The sequence below is a fragment of the Rousettus aegyptiacus genome, unplaced genomic scaffold, assembly GCF_014176215.1.
Source record: "Rousettus aegyptiacus isolate mRouAeg1 unplaced genomic scaffold, mRouAeg1.p scaffold_m13_p_12, whole genome shotgun sequence".
Classification (NCBI taxonomy): Eukaryota; Metazoa; Chordata; class Mammalia; order Chiroptera; family Pteropodidae; genus Rousettus; species Rousettus aegyptiacus.
In genome coordinates this window covers 10,975,951-10,997,660 of record NW_023416287.1, presented here as the reverse complement: position 1 = coordinate 10,997,660, position 21,710 = coordinate 10,975,951, and the positions used below count along the sequence as shown (strand labels likewise).

General features: G+C 36.2%; 1 protein-coding gene across 1 annotated transcript in view; it reads left to right on the top strand.

Moving 5' to 3' along the window:
• STK4 (serine/threonine kinase 4) overlaps nucleotides 1-21,710 on the top strand; it is an 82,270-nt gene that overhangs the window by 42,055 nt on the left and 18,505 nt on the right. The window contains exon 10 of the mRNA XM_016152398.2: nucleotides 308-465. Within this exon, the coding sequence (XP_016007884.1) occupies nucleotides 308-465 (158 nt within the window). The remainder of the gene's footprint in view (nucleotides 1-307; nucleotides 466-21,710) is intronic.

The window sequence follows — 21,710 nt, the reverse complement described above, 5'->3', positions numbered from 1 at the left end:
TACCTGCAGCTCAGCTTACTCAGGCATTGCATCGCCCAGGTCTTTCCATGTAGAAAAAGAGAACCAGAAAAAAATCTTTGTATGTGTTTTAGGGGACCTATGAATCCTTTAAAATTCTACGAAAAGTATTTTGAGTGAGGGTTTGTGCATTTGCCTGTGATTTTCATTAGATTCTCAGAATCCTTACCTAACAAAAAGGGCCACTGATCCAGAGGCTGTGACCCATCTGGACATGGATCTAAGATTTATTACACTTATCTGAAATCTAAGATGTTACATTTCGCCTTTTATTTTTCTTGGTTTTCAGGAAGAGATGAGACCATGCAGCCTGCAAAACCATCTTTCCTTGAATATTTTGAACAAAAAGAAAAGGAAAACCAGATCAACAGCTTTGGCAAGAGTGTATCTGGCCCACTGAAGAGCTCTTCAGATTGGAAAGTCCCGCAGGATGGAGACTATGAGTTCGTAAGTAGCGTTAGAAGTAAATGGTCATGTCTGCTGGGGAAAGTTATTTGAAATATCACACATTCAATTCTGTCATTTTACTGAAAGTGCCTGAGCATTTTCTTATACAGTTCAGGCGTACCCACCCTAGCTGCAGCTTCTAGGCCAAGGGCCTCACCAGTTTGAGAGAACAACATTTTGACTGACATTTGAGCAGTTCTGGGACCCCCACTTAGTGGTACCTTTTTTGCTTTAAAAATCCTTTATTCGCTTGCCATTTTTCTTTTTGTTGAGTTTGAAATTGTTAATGGTGAAAGAAATATTTAGTCATCAAATGAAGATGCCCTGTCTTTAATAGTTTATTTGGGATTGTGATTTTATATTTAATAATTAGACTGGAGGGCAAATAACGCTGTTTTGTAGTGTCTTTGTTGTTTTGCTAACCATTTTCCTAATTTTAGACTCTCTGAGAGGATTATTCTGAATTTTGCCTGAGGATAAATAGTAAGCTGTTCCAAAGTTTCTTATGAAAAACTGGGTGTGTTTTTCCTTTCTCTGCTGTGGAACATTTCTCCCTCAGCCACAGACACTTGTTAATGTTCACAGAGATTTAACGAGTAGAGGCAATAAAAAATTGAGCGGAAAAAAGTAAACTAAGGAGTTCGCATTCGTTTTCTGAATAGTTTTAGGAAAGAATTTTCTCTTTAAGAATATTTAATTTTTATATTTTTAAATTCTGACATAATTCTGTTGTTGTTTGTTAAGAGCTTAGCTTGGGTGCTGTATTGCATTCTGGGAGGCCTTTCTAGTCCTGGCTTTACACTATTCTACTGACTGGCCAAGAGGAAATGATACCATTCTTCCATAACATAATTTCTACTTTCGTAAAATGGCACGAATGTCACAGTTTATACAGCTAATGATAGAGATCTTTTGAGACCAGAATAACTTACCTGAGGTTATTTAACTGATTCGTCACCGAACCCATATTAGAATCCATGTTCATTTGTCTTATCATCTGTTTGTTCATTGATTCCTGTATTCATCTACTGTTCATCATCCTGTTATGATCATTTATATGTTTACTTATTTATTTATTAGTTTTTTGAGCACCAGTATGTGCTTGACACTTTCTAAGAATAAAATAGTGAATGGAACAACCCAAAACCTATCCCTCCTGGAGGTTTCATTCTAGAAGATGTGGTAATAAGGAAGTCAGATATGTGGAATGTCAGATAGTGGTAAGTGTTATAGAAAATATAAAGCAGGAAAAGGAGATTGATGGGATGGGGAGGAGAGAGAGAGGGGAGCGTGTGTGTGTGTATAAATGTGTAGCAATTCAAAATGAGTTAAGGAAGTTCTCATTGGTAAGAAGATGAGGGAGCGAACCGCATGAACACCCAGAGGAAGAGCTTTTCAGGCAGCTGGAGTAGCAAATGTAAGGGTCCTGAGGCACGGACTTGCTTAGTGTATGTGCAGAACAGCGAAGAGAACAGAGTGTCTAAAATGGCATCGGGGTCATGTAGCAGAAATGAGATCAGGGACCTACCACAGAGCCAGATAATATAGAGCTTTTGTGTACTAATAAGGACTTTAGCTTTTACTCTGAGTGAAATGGAAAACAATTGGCAAGGTGTGACTTGATACTACTATGTTTTAAAAATATTACGCCAGTTGCTGTATTAATACACTATAGGAAGACTAGATTTTCTGGACACAGGTCTAGTAGTGTTGTTATGTACTGTACAAAGGAGGTCAAATATGGGGCACATCTGCTTCCATTCCGTGGCGTTCATATTTTCCACTGAGTCAGGATTCAGCTTCAAATCCTTAACAGTGTTTTTAGGCTGCCACTGCCACTGTTAATCAGAGTAGACTCATAAGATATGAATCATTCTGCTTGCTGTTCCACATTGCCTGTGTAGTAGTCTTCAACAAATTTGTAAAGACTGACTTTCTCAGTTTAGTGAGTCTTTAGGCAAAGATGAAATAACTTCTGGGTATCAAATTACATCATCATTATGATAGAATGCTTATGAATCCTAAAATCTATATTCCTAGGTCTAATTTCTTTCTTTTTATATATATATTTGTTATAGACTCTAGTAATCCTGAAATTTCAGTCACTTTAAGCTAGTCATTATTTTTGGATCAGTAGTTCCAGTGTTGGAAGAATTCACTTCATTCTGCCATAGTTTTCCCATACTAAATCATTGGCAAAGAACTTGTTTTGATGGGCAAGCTACTTATGTAAAGGGGCTTCGGTAGGGCTTGAGGGAGAGTGCTTTTTACTTTAGAAGTAGGTGGCTTTTGGGGGAGGCGGCGTGCACAGTGCAGAGGTTAGCGCACCGTGCGGCCTACATCCCTCCTGGCCCACTCAGCAGAAGAGTCCCGAGACCGCCCTCCCCACCAGAGGCTATAATCCGGCCTTTGTGTGTGTCTTATACAGTGTTTAAAATTTTTTAGATTAGTTACTTAAGTCTAAAAATTGAGAGCTTTTACATTAAAAGTCGGCTCTCCGGCTTTTTTTGAAAACTTAGAAGATCTGGCCATGATAGACCTACATTATTGGGTGACGCGTTGTCCAGCTGAGTAGCAGCCGCCCCATTGGGGTGTGACCAGAGTATCTGGCCTTCGCCCTTCGTTGGTATTAACTCTCTGACCTGTCTGGCATTTAGGGATGTTTGATATTAGGACTCTTGCTCTAACTCATTTGGATTCGTCTGTGTTCGTTCACATCATGCCTGAGCTGACCGATCCTGACAATACAGAATTTTATTCTATTTTTACTTTCAGAATTTCAAAAGAATTCATTTTTTAAATTCTCTTTAAAGAAAATATGAAACTAGGCAATGAAAGACAATTTAGGTAGGGCGTACATGAGCTGCGATACCACAAAGGAGTAAAGAGCAAATGAAAACTATTTTTAATGCCTTGATAGTCTTGCTATATAGCTCTTGCCTTAATCCCGAATCAAGCATTTGAAATAATTGTCTAAAATAGTATTTCTCAAAGTGTGGTCCCCTGACCAGCAGTGTCAGCATCCCCTGGAAAATTGGGAATGCAGTTTGTCAGACCCCACCCCTGACACACTGAATCAGAATCTCTGGGGACAGGCGGCACTTGGTACCCTGTGTTTTAACCTACCTTCTGCATGATTGTAACCCACTAAATTCATGTAAGTTTCTTCTTTTTTTTTCTATTAGATACTACAGAAATTCATAGATAAAGATGTATTCATATTTTATTAATATTGTGTGATTTTTAAATTTCCTTTTTACTCCCCTTTTGAGTCTCCAATACTCTTAAAGGAGGAATGAAAAAAGCACATCAAAATAAGGAAATGTACATTTGTAAGTGACATCTTGCAAAGACAGAGCCAATCTGTCGAATTAAGTATTCTGAATAATCTCACTAAGCTTAAAGAAGGGTATGTGTCAGACTAGCTGACATATATCCCTCTACAGTCTCTTACAGAGACTTCCTAATTTCCCGACCGGCAGTATTTAATTGTGGAAAAGACATTCTTTCTTCCTGTGAAGGCAATTCCTATTTTTAAATGAACTTTTTACCCAAAATGGCAAATAGGAAGTAATTTAATTAGGAATGGCAGAATTTGGTAATTTAATCAGGAATGGCAGGATGTGATGCTGACAAAACTATATTTTCATCTGAAACTGAATACTTGTATTTCTAAAACCAAATTGCCTCATTTGCCAAGTTGAAAAATGCAACAAAGATTTTCTTTAATGTTTAGTGATTAAAGTGTAAATAAGAGGTGCTCGAGAATGCAATATGCTCTAAAATTGGTTTTTCATATTCTAAAAACAGATTGCATTTTTGGAAATGAATGCTACTTTTGTGAGAATGCAGACCCTCCCATCTTGCCATCTGTAAAGCCACAAAAAGCTGTAAACTTGAATCCAGATTGACTCATGGATCTTTCAAAAACACACTGTAAGATTTTAGTCTAAGATGGCTGGAGTGCCCTCAGTGGTGAACAAGACAGACAAGGCTCATGCTCTCCTGGAGCTTACAGGCTGGTGAGAGAAATAGACGTTAAGTCAGGTAATAAATCAGTTTAGGTAATAGTAGCTCTTTAAAGAAAAAAAGCACAGTAAAGAGATACTGTGAGAGAAGCCCTTGCAGAGGGACAGGACATTCAGCTAAGACCTAAATGAAGAGGGAAAGGTAGAGGGACCTTTGAGCCATGGGACGATGGGGGGACCAACAAGTAAAAGACTAAAGCAGCCATGGTGGGTTTATGTAAGGAAGGAATAAAGTCATGGTGGCTGGAGCAGAGTGACAGATAGGGTAGCAGTCCAAGCGGAAATGCATCAGTAATCACAGTACATATGAGCGCATTAAAATCTGTTAAAAGATGGACTCTAGATAAAAATAGCAGTCAAAATCCAGCTAACGACTGTTTATGAAATAAAATATCACTGAAAAGTTTACAGCAGAGGAATGGAAAAAGATAGAGTAGGCAAATACTAAATAAAAGAAAGTAGGGAAAGTAACATTAATATCAGATAAAACAGACTATAGGAAAAACAAATATTACAGGGGAAAGAGATGTATATTGCTTAGGTGTATTTGATCCAGAAGACAGAAGTCATGGACCAATAGAAACCATACATATCCATCTAAAAACTGATAGAAATGACAAGGAGCAGTGAGAAAACTGCTAGCATAGATGAAGACTTAAACATTCTTCTCTCAAAAAGTGACCTTTCAATTAGACAAAAACAAGATTAGCACTAGTAACAAGGTTGCTAACACAGAGAATGGGAGCACTTTTCAAATATCCGTGAGACTTTAAAAATATATATGGAATATCACAAAATCTGACTGTTTTAAAGTTTTTGGAAAGAAATCTCAACATAGAAATTATACAGTCCACATTCACTATGATACAATAAAATTAGAAATTAACAATATTAAAGTAGCCAAAGTAAAACATACTTTTACACTTTAATTTAGAAATATAAAAGCATATCTCTAATTCTTGCTTTAAAGATAAAATTAGAATAGAAATTTCTAAACTATTTAGAAATGAATTATAAGAACCCAACGAAATTCAGATCCCTATAATACAGACCTTTAGGATGCAGCAAAAACAATACTCAGAGGAAGATTTATAGCTTGAAAAGTATTTTCTTTTTAGAATACAAGAAACATTATGAATACAATAAAAATAAAGATAAAAGCAAAATTTAATGAAATAGAAAGCAAAAAAGTTTACTGCTAAACCAAAAGTTGGTTCTTTGAAAGGACCTGACATTTAGCAGATTTGATCAAGTTAAAAAAGATAATAATAAATTCTACTAGAAGAAAGGGAGAGTGTTACTAGAGATAGAAAAATGTTAGAATGATGGGAGAATATTATTATTTATAGTTTTATATCATCACATTTGAAAACAGATAAATAGATGCTTAAACATTATGCCATAATTACTTCTTATATGGAAGTGTAAATGCATAAAAATATCCAAGATATTTTTGAACAAGAACAATGAGGTTGGACTTACTTCCAGCTATTAAATCTTACGAAATCACAGTACTTAAAGCATTCTGATACTGGCACAAAAATAGAACATAGATCAATGGAATTGTTCAGAGAATAGAATCAAGAAGCGTACCTGTGTGTACATAGGAATTTATTATATAATAATGATAAAATGCAAAATGACGCAGTATGATACCATTTGGGTAAATTTTTTAAAAGCCACAAGTCATATTTATATATGCATACACATATAACTGTATAGATTTAAAAAATATAAATTATTTCATTCGTAAGTCATTACTTTTGAAGAGAGGAACTTCAGTTTTAGCTGTTTTTACAGACAATGCATTACCATATTAAGATATTTTCTAAATTTTTCTAAAAAGTGAGATATGTTTCTTAAAATTCTACTTCGATTTTCCTGGTTTTAGTCCTTAGAGAGTTAGCCAGAACATCTGCAAATCTCAATGAACCATAGTACTTTTCAGCCTTACAAACGTTGCAAGTATTATTAGCTCACTGGTATCCTTAGGTTTTGGAGTAAGTTTCCTATTTATTCAAATGAAGTAATTTTCAGATTTTATGACTTAACTATAAAAAGAGTTGATAGTAGCTGACCCCTACATATTAATCTGTATACATTTAAGTCCTTACATATACATTATATGAATAGACAAGACTACAGGCTCTTGACAGTGAGATTTTATTATAATCATCTTTGTATTCCTAACACCTAGCAATTTCCTGGCTTAAAGTTAGTACACTATTTTCAGTTAAACTCAGACATAGTCTCTGAATTAATTCAGTACCCTTAGAGAGTTCATAGTATAGCAGAAAAGATAATCAAATAATTTCAATACATTGTGCTAATAATAACTTAGATTTATTGAGCATTTACTGTGTACCAGGCATTGGTCTAAGTCCTTTATGTGTAGTAGCTCAGTCCTCACAGTCATCCCATGAAGTAGGTTATGTAATTATTGCCACTTTATGGATGAGAAAACTGAGGCTTAAAGGGCATAAGTAATTGACTAAGGTTGCACAGAGAGGAAGTGGCACAGCAGGGATTTGACCAGAGCCCGGCTTCCTCACCACCTACACTGATGGCCTCTCTCTAGGCTATTCTGGTAAATTCTCAGCATAGAAGTCATATAAAAGTGCTGTAGGAGCCCAGAAGAGGTAGCAAGAACTTCAACAAGAACCCCAGGGAAGTCATCAAGAGCTCTTATTTGAAGGGTATTTTGAAAGATAAATAGGCATTCTTGAGCTAGAAAGGGAGGGAAAGGGATTCTGGGCAGAGAAAGGGAAGTGTGTCTGTGGGTGCCAGGCAATACTGAGACACTGTCGGGAGCATACAGTTTGGGTGGGTGTGTGACGAAGGGGGTGGGGACTGAAGGAGGGCCCTTCAGGTGGAGCAAATGAGAGCCCAGAGTGCCCTTACTCTTTCTGGAAGCATGTGGTTAGATTTTTCCTTGGTGAAATTAAAAATAGAATCCTAATGCAGCACAAAGAGCTAATTAGCTGATACCCCACTAAAGATGGGTCCATCAAGATGTAAAACCATTGAACTGTTAATTCAAAATTAATTTGATAAAAGTAACAGAGCTTGAAGAAGATTGATTGCTTGGATTCCCTAAGTGGTTATAAAGTTATAAGCTATTCAGATAGATTTTTGTGGTAGGGAAGGATAAATTTTAGCTCTAAGTTTTCCCCAGGAGGGTGATAGCCTCTGCTTTTATGACTCTTTATCTTAACCATTTTTTCCTAGATCAGGGCTGCAAATATGATTGTTAAGTAGAGATTTCTTTGGGTTTTTATAAAGAATCTCTACTGAATTATCAGGACGTGGTCAATTGCTTCTTTTTTTTTTTAGGCTGTACTTTTTTATTTTTGGCTATGCACATTACAAATTAGACATTTGGTGGGAGGAGAAAATTAGTGCTATCTTATTTATAATTTAAAATCATAATTGCTATGGTAGCAGAGATGCTTTAATTACTCATGTTTAAATTAATAGTCTCAAGGATGCATCTTGATGTTTTGTGAGAACCCAGGTATCTACAGCTTGAAACTTTATCTGCCATTTTATAGAAACAAAAGAAACATTCCTCAAACATTCTTTCTTTGAATTTATTGTCCGTTTGTTTCAAAATGAATTTTAAAAAATTAGTGCATCTCCTCTGTTGTAAGAGAATCCCAACCTCTGTTGTAAGAGAATCAAATGAAGGTCCCATCACTCAGCTATAACAATCATCAACTAACTCATGACTGTTCTTTTCTGTAATCCTCTACTTCCACTATTCCCACCACTCAGTTATAAATGAAATCATATGGTATTTGTCTTTCCCTGCCTTATTTCACTTGGCATAATACCCTCTAGATCCATCCATGTTGCTGCAGATGGCAAGACTTCATTCTTTTTGTTGCTGTATAATATTCCATTGTCTGTGTATATGTATACACACATCTTTCTACATATATACCAGATCTTCTTTATCCATTCATCTATTAATGGACACCTAGGCTGTCTCTGTATCGTGGCTATTACACATAATGCTGCAATGAACATAGGGATGCATATATATTTTTGAATTGGTGTTTTCATTTCCTTCAAATTCATACCTAGAAGCAGAATTGCTGGATCATGTGGTATATCTGTGTTTAGTTTTTTGAGGGATTTCCATGCTGTTTTCCATACTGGCTGCACTGATTTTCATTCCCACCGACAGTACACAAGGAGGGTTCCCTTCTCTCCACATCCTCGTCAACATGTTATTTGTTGACTTTTTGATAATAGCCATTCTGACTGGTGTGAGATGTTGTCTCATTGTGGTTTTCATTTGCATGTCTTGTGCTTTGAGTGAACTTTTACTCATACATAATTTTGTAACATAATGCATTGGTTCTCTGGAAAATATTGGTTCACTGAGTTGCATAGTCTTCCCAATGTTGGCACATTTCATTATTCAATATTAACAAAAATCACATTCCTTGAAATTACCACCGATCTTAGAAAAATTTCTAAGTGTCTAAGTGAAGCTGTCAAGCTCGTAGTGGTGGAATCAAGTTTTCCTAAATTCGAATTTTTGTTTGGAAGTTTGAATTTTATCATTGGCAACAAACACTCTCAGTTGTTTTTCTTGAAGTGACAGCCTCACTTTGTTCATTTTTTGTGAAAACGTGTGCCAAATACCAAAGTCTGAATAACCACAGTTTGTCAGTCATTCTTTCAAGTAAAAATGGTATTCCATGAAAAAAAGCAGCCAATTTAGCTTACAGCTCATTTCAACACAGATACTATTAAAAAGACATAGACTCAAAGATCCAACTTGAATAAAATTAATGCTTTTTACTACTTCATCAAGGACATTCCTAAAGGGAATTATTTTTTGTATTGTTTGTTTTGTTTTATTTTAAATGAAGCCCGTGGTCATGAAGAATGGCTTCTAGTACCATTTGGTGCCCCTTATTGAGTCATAGCAGTTTTATGCACCTCTGCTTTTGTACCATGGTGCAAATGTCAACACAGTAGAAAAGATAAAATTGTCTTAGGATTAATAGGAAAATATTTTGAGCTCACAGGTTCCTTAAGAGGGTATCAGGAATTTCCCAGGGGTCTGTAGGCCATACTTAGAGAATTGCTGATTTAGACGCTTGATTAGACTCAGGTTCAATCCTTCCTGACAGGGATATTTCGTAGATGGTATGCATACTTTCATCAGGAGGTTCAAAATATCTGCATACAAGTTCATCTCTCTCTTTCTGTTATCAGCCGTTGAGGGTCATTGCCTAGATGCATTATTTCATTAGGGGTTATAAAATGGTGACATTTGATCATTTCTTCTCCATTTACCAACTGAAATACTTCTATAGTGAAGCACTTTATTAATTATGTAGGTAATCTTGTATACAATTCATGTAGAAAAAGACAATATATAATTAATTTTATCAGTTTTATCAGTTTTCAGAATAATGAGTTGGTTACTTAGCATTCTCTAGAGATAATGAGTGATTTTGTTCGAATCACTATGAATTCATAGATGTAAAAATATTTGATGCATTTGATCCTTGCAGTTATATTTTTATGTTCAAATCTTTCATCTTGATATAACCCCAGCATTTTGTTCTTTTTTTCTTTTAATCTGGTTTATCGAAGTACATACTCCTCAGTAGTTTTTGATAGCTTTCTTGCTTTTTAGTATGATGAGATGCTCCAGGCTTATCTTGTACATTTCCTGCACCAAACCTGGAAACAGCCTTCTTTTTTAGGTTCATTCACATATAATACATGTAAGTTTAAGGTGTACAACATGATGATTTGCTATATGTATATACAGCAAAATAATTCCCATAATAACGTTAGTTAACGCCTCCATCCCCTCACGTAATTAACTTTTCATGGTGATAATATTTAAAATCTATTGTTAACTTTCAAGTATATAATACAGTATTATTAATTATAGTCCCCATGCTGTTACTTAGATCTCCAGAATTTATTCATCTTATATCTGGAAGTTTTTACCCTTTGTCTAGCATCTCCCTATTTCTTTGAGTTTGTAGAAACAGCCTTTTTTTTTTTTTTTTTAAAGGAATTCTGGTCCTTTATTTAGTGAGAAATGGTATTTAGAGACCACCATCTGGCTGCAAGGTGTGCTCACTATAGTTAGGTCATTTTTTCCTAAGCCTTTTCAATGTACAGAAACAGGAAATATGTTTATTACAAACTCATGAGTTCTGATGCTATTTCCAGTGCTGTAAATACCGTAGGGTTTTTATTTAACCACATGGATCCTATATTTGTAACTCCTTTCCCTCATGCCAACTATCTTACTTCCCAATACCAATATAATTATTCCCTTGCCTGATAGCCCACAATAAATGTGTCAGCCTCAGAATAACAACACCAACACTTCCACCAGCAATAATTACTGAAAACAATTTAAGATTCGTACCGCAGTCCTCTTTCTCCCTAGGCCACATCCCAGTTGATATCTGCCATCAGATTATCACATGTTAAAGTCATGTGGGATAACTTCTCTCTGTGTGGTTGTGATGCACATTCCGTATGCAGAGTTTTTGTTTCATTTGCTTTCTATTTTTAGATATTTTCTTTTTATCGTTTCACTTTATAATTATATAAACCCTATGCTTCCAAAGGCAAGCGTACAAAACAAAGCTATGCAGACTTAGTGTCTGTCCCTGTCCCTTCCACTCTGTCTCCTTTCTCTTTTTTTGGTTTATTCACACATGTACACGCACACCCACACTCACAAATACATGTTTATTTGTACTCCCCTTCTTAGATAAACAGCAGTGTACTATACACTACCTTTCTGTTTTCACTTGACTATATATCGTAGAAGTCACTCTATAACAGTATGTAGATACAGTCCTCATACCGTGTATAGTAGTTTATTCAGCCAGTCTTCTATTGATAGACAGTTAGGTTGTTTGTAGTAGTTTTAAACTTAATCTCTTCATAAACCTATTCATAAATAGAAAATGAAATTTTTATAACTGTTACCTTTGTTTTTTAAGGTTCATGCTTTAGCCTTTCCGTTTTGAGAAGCAAGTTACATATTTTAAGCCTGTATAAGCCTTTTTTTTTTTTTTGGTAGTTGATCCAGATGATGATACTGGTAATGATGACGATGAATGGGTAGATTTATTCAGAGTTGTCTCTCTGCCAGAGTCTGGTGTTGTTTATATGAACTAACTAGACTCTAATTTTGTCATAACACCTGTGTTGCAGGAGCCTGAGTAATCACTCACTCCCTGCAAACATTGTTTGTTAGATGCCCCAGGTATCAAATGTTGCCAGGCTGATATTAATGAGTAAAGGAGTTCCTTGCAGGCCTGAAATTCCTAATTTCTAAAATCAGAACTTGAAGTTTCTTAAGTTGGTATCTCATTTCAACCAAGAGTTGGCTCAGTTACTTTAATTTTCCTAAATTTGAAGTCATAAAAGAAAAACAACTCTAGGTTTTGTATTATTTATTCTTTATCAGTCAGGAAGTTCCAGAGGCTAAATTTAATAGAAATTTAATAGTAATTTAATATAAATTAATGTTATATTAATCTAGAAAGCAGTTTTAAGTTTTCAGCTGAGATGAATATAAACAACTTTTCTTTTTTTTAATTTTTATTTTTCAATTACAGTTAACATTCAATATTATTTTGTATTAGTTTTGTGTGTATAGCATAGTTAGACAGTCATATAATGTATGAAATGATTCCCCCAATTAGTCTAGTACTGACCTGGTACTATGCATAGTTATTACAATATCATGGACTATATTCCCTGTGCTATACTTCACACTCCTGTGACTAGTTTGTAATTACCAGTTGGTACTACTTAATCCCCTCACCTGTTTCACCCATCCCTTCAGCTCCCTCCCATCTGACAGTCACCAGTTTGTTCTCTATATCTGTAAGTTTGTTTTCATTTTGTTTGCTTGTTCATTTTCTTCCTAAGATTCCACATGTAAGTGAAATCATATGGTATTTGTCTTTGTCTGACTTATTTCACTCTAGGACTATCCATGTTGTTGCAAATGGTAAGTTATTTTTATGACTGAGTAATATTCCATTGTGTATACCACAATTTCTTTATACAATCGTCTATTGATGGGCACTTAGATTGCTTCCATATCTTGGCTATTGTAAATAGCACTGGATTGAACATAGCATTGCATATATTTTTTTAAATTAGTGTTTTGCTTTTCTTTGGATAAATACCCAGAAGTGGAATTACTGGGTCATAAGGTAGAATTAAATTTTTTTGAGGAACCCTCAAACCATTTTCCATAGTCGCTGTACAAATTTCCAATCCCACCAATAGTGCTCAATTTTTAATTGGATGTTTGGGGGGTTTTTTGTGTGTTGAGTTATATAACTTCTTAATAAATTTTAAATATTAATCCCTTATCAGATGTATTGTTGACAAATATCCTCTCCCGTTCAGTAGGTTGTCTTTTCATTTCGTTGATGGTTTCCTTTGTTGTGCAAAAACTTTTTAGTTTGATGTAGTCCCATTTGTTTAGTTTTCATTTTTTAGTGTTTCCTTTGCTCGAGGAGATATATCAGAAAAAAAATATTCCCAAGAGCAATGTCAGAGAGTTTACCGCCTAAATTTTCTTCTAGGAGTTTTAAGTGAAAACAGAAAGGTTCATAAATTATTTTTCTTATTGCTGAATCCACAGCCATGACTTTAAATTGTGATCTCATTTACCCAGACATATCTTTTTTCGTTCTCCTTCCTTTGAGCTGTCAAAGATACTTTCTCCAGTCTTTCTTCTCAGCTTCACCTCTCATTTTTTTCTCACATGGACTCTTGACAGTTCAGTAATCTATATTCCTGGGACATGAAATGTTGAGGACACGGGAAAAAGATTTATGCCAATTTTTCACCCCTTTCAAAGAATCTCTATTAGGATTCTGAAAGTAGTATTAGCTTTTATAACCTAGTGCCTCTGAAGGAAAAAACATGATGTGAAACTTTTCTCATTACCTGAGTTGTATTCCTTATATCAATTCCCTCTCCTAACACAACCACATTTACTTAATAAAAATCCTGATGCTGCACCACTCAAATGACATGCAACAGCATTGAGCATCTTTTGTCTTTAACAACATGTCCATTCCAAGCACCAATAAGTCTGAATGGGGGCATGTCTCTTCCTTTCTCATCTCAGTGTTGGAGTTTGATGCTGATATCACTGAGACTTTGAGCTGACAGTGGAAGGAAGAAGAGATATAATGGATGATTTAGACAGGAGAGGCTGATTAATGACAATTTATGTTTGCTACTGAGAAAAAGACACAATTCAGGGTCTTGGTTGTTTTTTTCTTAGAATGGAACGTGTTAGATATCACATTTGGTTAGAAGTTCTTCTAAAGTTTTAGTTGGGTCTATTTGTAAGGAAGCGTAGTATGCATAAGTGTGCCTAAGTGACTGATACTTTGGTTAAGGCAGTATGCCTGGTCGTTAAGATCACTACAGTGAGGCGTTTAGGGTTCCAATCCTGACTTCATTATTTACTGAGTAAATCTGGGCCAATTTGTTCTCTTCTCTATGTCTCATCTGTAAAATAGAGGCAATACTAGTACCTATAGGATAGATTCTGTGTGTGCATGATAATGAGTGTGGTAATGCATATAAAGCACCTTCAACATATAATAGGCACTTCGTAAACATTAACTTCTTCTTTTCTTCACTCTCCCCTTCTTTCTTGAAACATCGTCCATGGAGTAAATTTCAGTAACTTAAGCCCCTTTCCCCAGTGATTTGCCATTCGCTTTCATTATAAAACCAAAGAGTCATTCCCAAAGAAAACTTGCTCCTGGAGACTGCTTTAAAAACTGCTCTAAAAGAAAGGAATTAGAACTATTACCAATTGGAAATTGATTACCCAAAGTGGTTGTGGGTGTCATTGTTAGAACATCCCAATGCTTGTTTCTTTTGCCTTACATCTATACTTCTTATAGTTGTTTTTTCTACCCACCTCCAATATCTAATGAACTGTTAACGTTACTGATGTTTTTCACATCTCAAAGTTCTCACACTGTTTCTATTGCAGTGCACAGTTTTTGCCAATAGATGGCATCCTCTCGCTTCTTGTGCGCACAGTCTCCTGGGTGGAATTTCCTTAATGGCACTAAGAGGTTGCTGGCTGTGTGAAATGAATGATAAAATTACTTTATTGGCTTGGAAGCTGGACATAGTGCTAGATGAGGTTCCTTGAAAATAGGGGTACCTTGTAACAGACCAGTAGAATGAACATTATTACATGGCGTCAGAAGAGGGGTCAATGGCCCTGGCTTTAGCCAGGACTTTGGATGTGTCACTCTCCTCTTTGAGTTTTGGGTTTGTAGTCTGTAAAAATCAAGCGTAACACCACACCACCTGTCCTACTTTTCCCACAGGTTCAGAGGAAGGACAGAATGAAATGGAAGTTGGGGTTATTTGAACCAAGTTTGTATTTAGCACTATGGTAGTATTCGACAAGCAGAGAATTCTAAGACTGCTTAAGTTTGTGGTTGGCTCATCGTGTATTAAGTATTATTATTTCACTTTCAATTTCACTTTTGTAAAAAAATTATTAGATCTTTGAACAATAACAGATGATCCGGAGACAGGAGAAGCCCATGTAGTTAATAAGCCGAGACTCCTGCTGTGCTTCTGTTTGCTACTGAATGTAGTATTATCATCGCATTAGGGTAATATGCCATTTAATGTAATTAAAGATGCATTCATATTTTGCTCCTTTTTTTGGTGATGCTTACAGTTCCTGTGAAGGAGGAAAGGTGAGGTTTCTTGTCCCTTATATGGTTTCAGGGTCTGACATCCAAAGACATTAAAAGGCAACTTTCCTACTTAGTGCCAGGATTAAGTCTACAACCCAGATCCCCAGGTTGCTCCCTTTCTCTGGTAACTGCTGGGTGTTTTCTTACATGAAAAACAAAACAAACTGATTGTGAGCTCTAAATACACACTAGGTACTTAATTAATGTTACAAAGCAGCTAAAAGAATCATCTTTCACATAATATGTCATGGGGACTATACTGACCAGGAAGAATGGTTTCAGGTATATTGTATCTTACTGGAAATTTTGTAATATTAAAGGAGTATTTAATTATTGACTTGACTGTTTTTTTCATACTTAATCAGAACATAAGGCAGATTGACAAGCTTTGCATTTTATTTTTTTATTCACATAAATAATTTTCTGTGTTGGAACAGTTGAATTTTTATCTTCTTTTAATGTTCTTTACTATTTACTTTGTAACCATGGGTTTTACAGTTATTATGCTGTTGTTCAGGAAACGTCATACTAACTAAAAAGGCATTGTTATTTTAAGAACACTTGGTTTTGACCAAATATAACTTCTATGAAAACAAAGATATCTATCGTACGGGAGTATTAATGGCTAATTCAGACATATGATATACTCTTCGGTGGTATCTCTGTCACAGTGTGTCTCAGTCTCATTCAGGCACTTATTCCAGAAGTTCTTCTGTTTTATATCCCGTTACCTATTCAACATTAGCTTTTCTGTAGATTTACTTTTCTTACCATAGTAATATATTGAATCTTTTTAGTAACCTTCATATTGTTTGCTCATTATCTTATCTTCTCCCTCTTTATTTTTATTATTATTCTTCTGATAAAAACACTTAACATAAGATCTACCCTCTTGGCAAATTTTTAAGTATGGAATACCAGGATTATTAACTGTAGGCCCTGTGCTGGTCAGTAGGTCTCGAGGCCTTACTCCTCTTGCATGCCTAGAGCTCTCCCCATTGACCGATAGCACCCTGCTTCCCCTTTATCTTATCTTATTTTAAATTCTATTGGCCAGGACACTTGCTCTCTTAAGGTTGTAGAATTTGGGAAGAAAATGATGAAAATAGCAGATACGAAGTGTATGTTGTACGTTAGGTCCCTGTCAATGCTTTGTCCCCTTTGCCTCGCAATATCCTTGCATAATACACCTTAGTCCCACTCACTTGACAGAGCGGTTTGGAGACTAGGCGGTGTCCTGCCCGTGGCACATGGTTAATAAGTGGTGGAGTTGGGCTTTAAATCCAGATTTTCTGATGTCAAGACCATTGTTCTTCTCAGAGTAGCCCACATTTGTGGTGTGAGAAGTGTTTTACGTGCTCCGATGGTGAGTGCTATACAAGCTCTAATTCAGGGGCTGCTTATTTTCTTTCTCTAATGTGCCCAGCACTTAGCAAATAGCTGTGGCACAGAGGTGCTCAGAATGTCACTTGATTACATTGTTTGAACCCATTGTGCGTTATTTGAAAAACTTCGCGTATCTTTTCATATTTTCTCTTTGGGAACATCCGTTCATCTGTGTATAGGAGCATGTTAATTAGCTTAAAATTTTGATGGCCGTGAAGTTTAAGTCTTTTCCTTCTTTGGGAAAATGTTAGAGAAGAACATTGGAACTGCTAAGTCGGGAATGCCCTAGGCCACTAGATCAAAGTTGGATAAAGCATGTAAAGCATTTTGCAAAGTGCCTGGTAGTCCTACTCTATTATTAATATGTTGGTTCCTTTCAGAGTGACAGTTTACATAAAGTTAAAGAGAACAATGGATTGAAAAAAAATCTCACGTCTGACAGTAACTAGCTTTGTGTCCTTAAGCAAGCCACCTAGTCTTTCTGGGACTCTTGTTTCTTCATCGGCTAAATAAAGTTGAGATTAAAAAGTCTTTAAGAGCCCTCAAACTCTCATAGTCTTTGCTTACTAATCTTTAAAATAGAGAATACATACCTGTTATAGGGGTTATTTGAGTTCAAAGGAGATCGCCTGTATAAAGCATATAGAAGATACTCAGTGTGTGACAACTTTTTTCCCTGTCCTTTTAAAATGCAGGGAGGTACTATGGACAGCCCGGAGATCAAAACGAGCATAGGAGGCAGTATAACATACTGACCAAGAGCCAAACAGACCTGGCTTCAGTTCTAGTTTCACCATTTATGAGATCTGTAACTCTAGGCAAGTCACTGACCCTGAACCGAAGATGCTAATCATACTTACTTCAGGGTTATTGAGAATGTTAAATTAGAAAATGTTTTTAAAGGGCTTAGCAGAGTACTTGACACGTAGTAGGCTTTCAGTAAATTTTATTTATATGTGTAATACTTAGGTGGGAGGAATGAACTACCAGAGGGAGAGAGTTAAAGATAATGAGGTAGGCCACCCAAAGAGAGGGAGGAGGCAAGCCCAAAACTGGTTTCACGGTTTTGCTGGGGGCCCTGTGGCAGCAGCTCCCACTGCCTAGTTAAATGTTGTTTGCTTTGAAGTGTTTCTTTAATACCTAAGATGAGCTTAATTCTGTTGTGACTTTCTTGTTCATAGGATTTAAATATCAAACATACTGATTCAAGGAGACTTTGTGTACTTTGGTCAGATTGCTTCCCTTCTGTGCCTGCCTGGAAGATATAAAATAGCCTGTGTGTGTGCATATTTGAGAGAAAATGAGAGAAGCAGAGAGAGACAGACCAACAGAGAGACGCAAAAAGCTATATTCGGGAGCCATCACCTGTCTCGTGCTTTGTTTGTATAGCTGAGTTCACACTGCACGCACTGGATCAGAAGGTGGCCAGCTGCTGGAGGAAGGGCAGACTCATCTGCTTTATAGACTCAGCAGTCACTTCCTTTTGCTCCTTATTTAGGAAAATCAGACATGGGTGTATCTTTTTTCAAAATCTTATTATATTCCTTTTTTTTTAACTAAACCTTTAATTTTGAGATAGTTGTAGATTCACATGCAGTTGTCAGAAATAATACTGAGAGATTCTATGTACTCTTTACCCAGTTTCCCCAATGGTGACATCTTCCAAAACTGTAATACAGTATCATAACCAGGATACCGAGATCACTTGATCAAGATAAAGAACAGTTCCATCACCATAAGGATCCCTTCTATCGACTTTTATAGGTACACCCTCCCCACCCCGTTTCCTAACTCTTAACAACCACTAATCTGTACTCCATCCAATTGATTTATTTTGAAGTTTAAAAAATCTTAAGGCTCTGGGGTTTACAATGAAGTAGAGTTGGGAAATTTGCTATATTCTCCCAAGTGCTCTTGTTCCCAGTTCCAGCAGGACCAGGCATAAATTTATTCCCACTCTGGGGAGGAGCAAACCATTCCAGGCTCAGCTGGAGGTTTTCTACTTTTGAAGTGCTGTTGAGACTGTGATCATAAACTAGGATCCATTTAAACCAGTTTCTGGGGTGAATTAAGATCTTGTGATAAAATACCACATATCATCTGTCACATGATCTGTGACAGCTCTGCTCTGTGCCAGCTTGGTGAATGAGGGCAACAGCTGCCCAGGTTTCTCGCTGAAGAAATGTTCAACAATGGTACTATGAATTCAGCACTTCATGGGAGAATTTTTTTAAAAGCAGTGCTTGAGTTCTTAGTATTTGATCAATGCGTGGAGTTTTGTGTACAGTTATATAAAAGGTCCGTGATGTGGAGACCACCTTTTCCATTCCCCCCACCTCTCCTCCCATCTCAGTTTTGTTCTTATGGAAAATGAAAATCCCGCAGGAAACCCTAGTCCTTATTTCCTGGCTATTGGCCTTCTGTGCATCACTCGCCCTTTCCTTCCTCATCCCCCCTCTCCATTCTGTACTTGGGCCTTTTAAACAAGGCTGGATGACGGTAGCCTCCAGGAAAGCTCGGTGTTAGACTAGATGACCTCTGTGGTTTTGTCCAATCCTGAGAGTTGCTCATACTGCATCAGGGGACTCTCGTAGCTGCTCACACATGATAGAATGGGTGAGCGTTCAGCATCCGCAGTAAGGGGATCCTCCTACGCTGGTCACAGAGGGACCAGGCTCCTGAGTAGTACTCGTTTCATGGCTATGGATTACACATCTAACCCTGGGGGGCTTTAGCAACATACAGTTTATAGTTTGGATGACTGAGGTGGGTGTGAGCTCTCCAGGTTACTGCAGATCACACCACTTCCTGTTTGTTTTATAACTGGCCTGTTGAGCTTATTTTTACTGCCTTTATTAGCCCCTGAAAATATTTGTATTGTGACCTCTAATTTAACTAATCCCCAAATCTTGGACATTTAGGTGGCCTCTGGCTTTTAATATTAAACATGGTTTTAATGAATATCTTTGCGTGATTTGTATGTCTTTAGACTTAATTCCTACAAATAGAATTCTTGGGTCAAACTGCTTATGAATTTGAAATTGTGATATGTATTCTCAGATTTCCCTATTGTTTTTGGTATCCGTGTTGCCAGTTGGTGTGATTTATCTAATTGTTAATGGAATTTTTATTTTCCTTACTGATTTCAAAGAGTTCTTTATACATCAAGTAAGCTAATAAACTTTTTAACATATATGGTAAAGATATTTTCTCAGTTTTTTAAAACATTATATATGGTGTCTAACTCTTCATATATTTTAAATGTTTATATACTTTGATGTAGCCATGTTTCCTTTGCGGTTTATGGAATTTTATGCCCTGTTTAGAAGATTTTCCCATCCCAAGATAATAACTATTGACCCTTACTTTGTTTTAGAATGTTTTCTTTTTCTTTGTCAATATTTATTCTGTCCAAATTGGTCTTGGTATAAAGAGTAAAGTAGTAATCCAGCTTCATATTTTTCTAAACAGCTAGCCAATTTTTCTAACCAACAATTTTTAATATACATTGTGAATTTGGAATTACCAAATCTTGGTGGCTTCTGGTATCTAAAAGTGGCTTGGTTTTATAGATAGAAAGTTTCCACTTCAAACTCTTGAGTTTCAATATTTTTCTGCTCTTAAAACCTCTAGAAAGGAGCTGTGAACAGAACATCATATTGGTTTTGGCGTTAACTTTAATGCATCTCAAATAGGCTGATTCTACAGAATTTGATCCAAAGTACTTCTATGTCTTGATGCCTTTTGCCAAGCAAAATTGATTATTTCTAACCAAAAGGCCTTCAGAGCTGGACTGAAAAAAGAGTCAGGGGTCCTCCTAGGCTGCTGGCAGATTATGTAATTTGGCATCAGGTACAATGCTTTTTATTTTTCTTGTAAGTTTCTTGTATTCCCTAGCCTCCAGCTGTCAATGCCTCATTGTTGGGGACTTTTGTCGAAGGGCGAGGGGAGGCAGATTCAGACCCTCTCTGTCCTAGTATTGCATCTTTAAAATGCTTTAATTTTTTTCTTGATGGTTCGACGAATAGATAATCAGAAGTCTTTCTTCGATAGTTTTTTTCCCTAGTCTTCTCTGTATTATAGAATTTGCTGTAGGTCGAATTTGTTGTGCTTGTATATTTTCACCTGTAGTGGTATGTGGCTTTTTCACAGAGAGTCTCTCTATAACTTTAAAGGTACTTTTTAGTTCTAGTTTGAAAATTTACCTGAGTATCTTAGTGCCTTAGCAGATTTCTCTTTTGTAGTTGTATTTTCCTAAATTATTATAGTGCCTTTTAAAGTAGGTTTTATCATTTATGCTTGTTTTTAGGTAACTTTTGAAGGCAGAAAGGCAGATTCTGCCATCGTGGTTGAGAGGCAGCAGTTAGGAGGTGATATACGTAATAGTTAAAACCACCAGAGTCATTCTGTTAGGGTTCATAGCCCATCTTTTCCACCTATTATGTTACCTAACTAACTCTTTATTTCCTTACCTGTCAAATATGGATAAAAGTCACACACCGATCTCATATCTCTCATAAATATCAAGTGAGAGAATGCAGGTAAAAAACACTGAGGAGAGTGCCTGGCCTGCAGTAGGCACTTAATAAATGTTATTTTTCATCCTCTTTTTTTAGTGTTGATTTACTCTTCTAGGATGTGGCAATGTTATTTTTTCCCTCTTAGTTGTAAAAAGAATACATGCCCATTGTAGAAAGTTTAGAAATTAAAGAAAAGCTTAGAGAAGAATATTTCTCCTACAGTTCCACCATCCCCAGCAATAATCACATTTACATTTTAACATATAAATTTGCTTCCAGTTTTTTATACTTATATGTTATCATATGCGTATATATCATAATATACTTATCTGTTACCCTATGAGATCATTTTGTATGTCTAATACAGTGCTTGATTTTTTTTCACTTAACATAGCTTAAACATTTTCTCACATCATCGAACATATTTATACCACCGTCACTTCATATTATATTATTCGAACTTATCAGGCCAGGCTTTCTTTCTTATCAACAACAGAACTAGGAATTGAGGCTTGGTATTTGCTTTTGTGGTTGGTTCTTTTGTC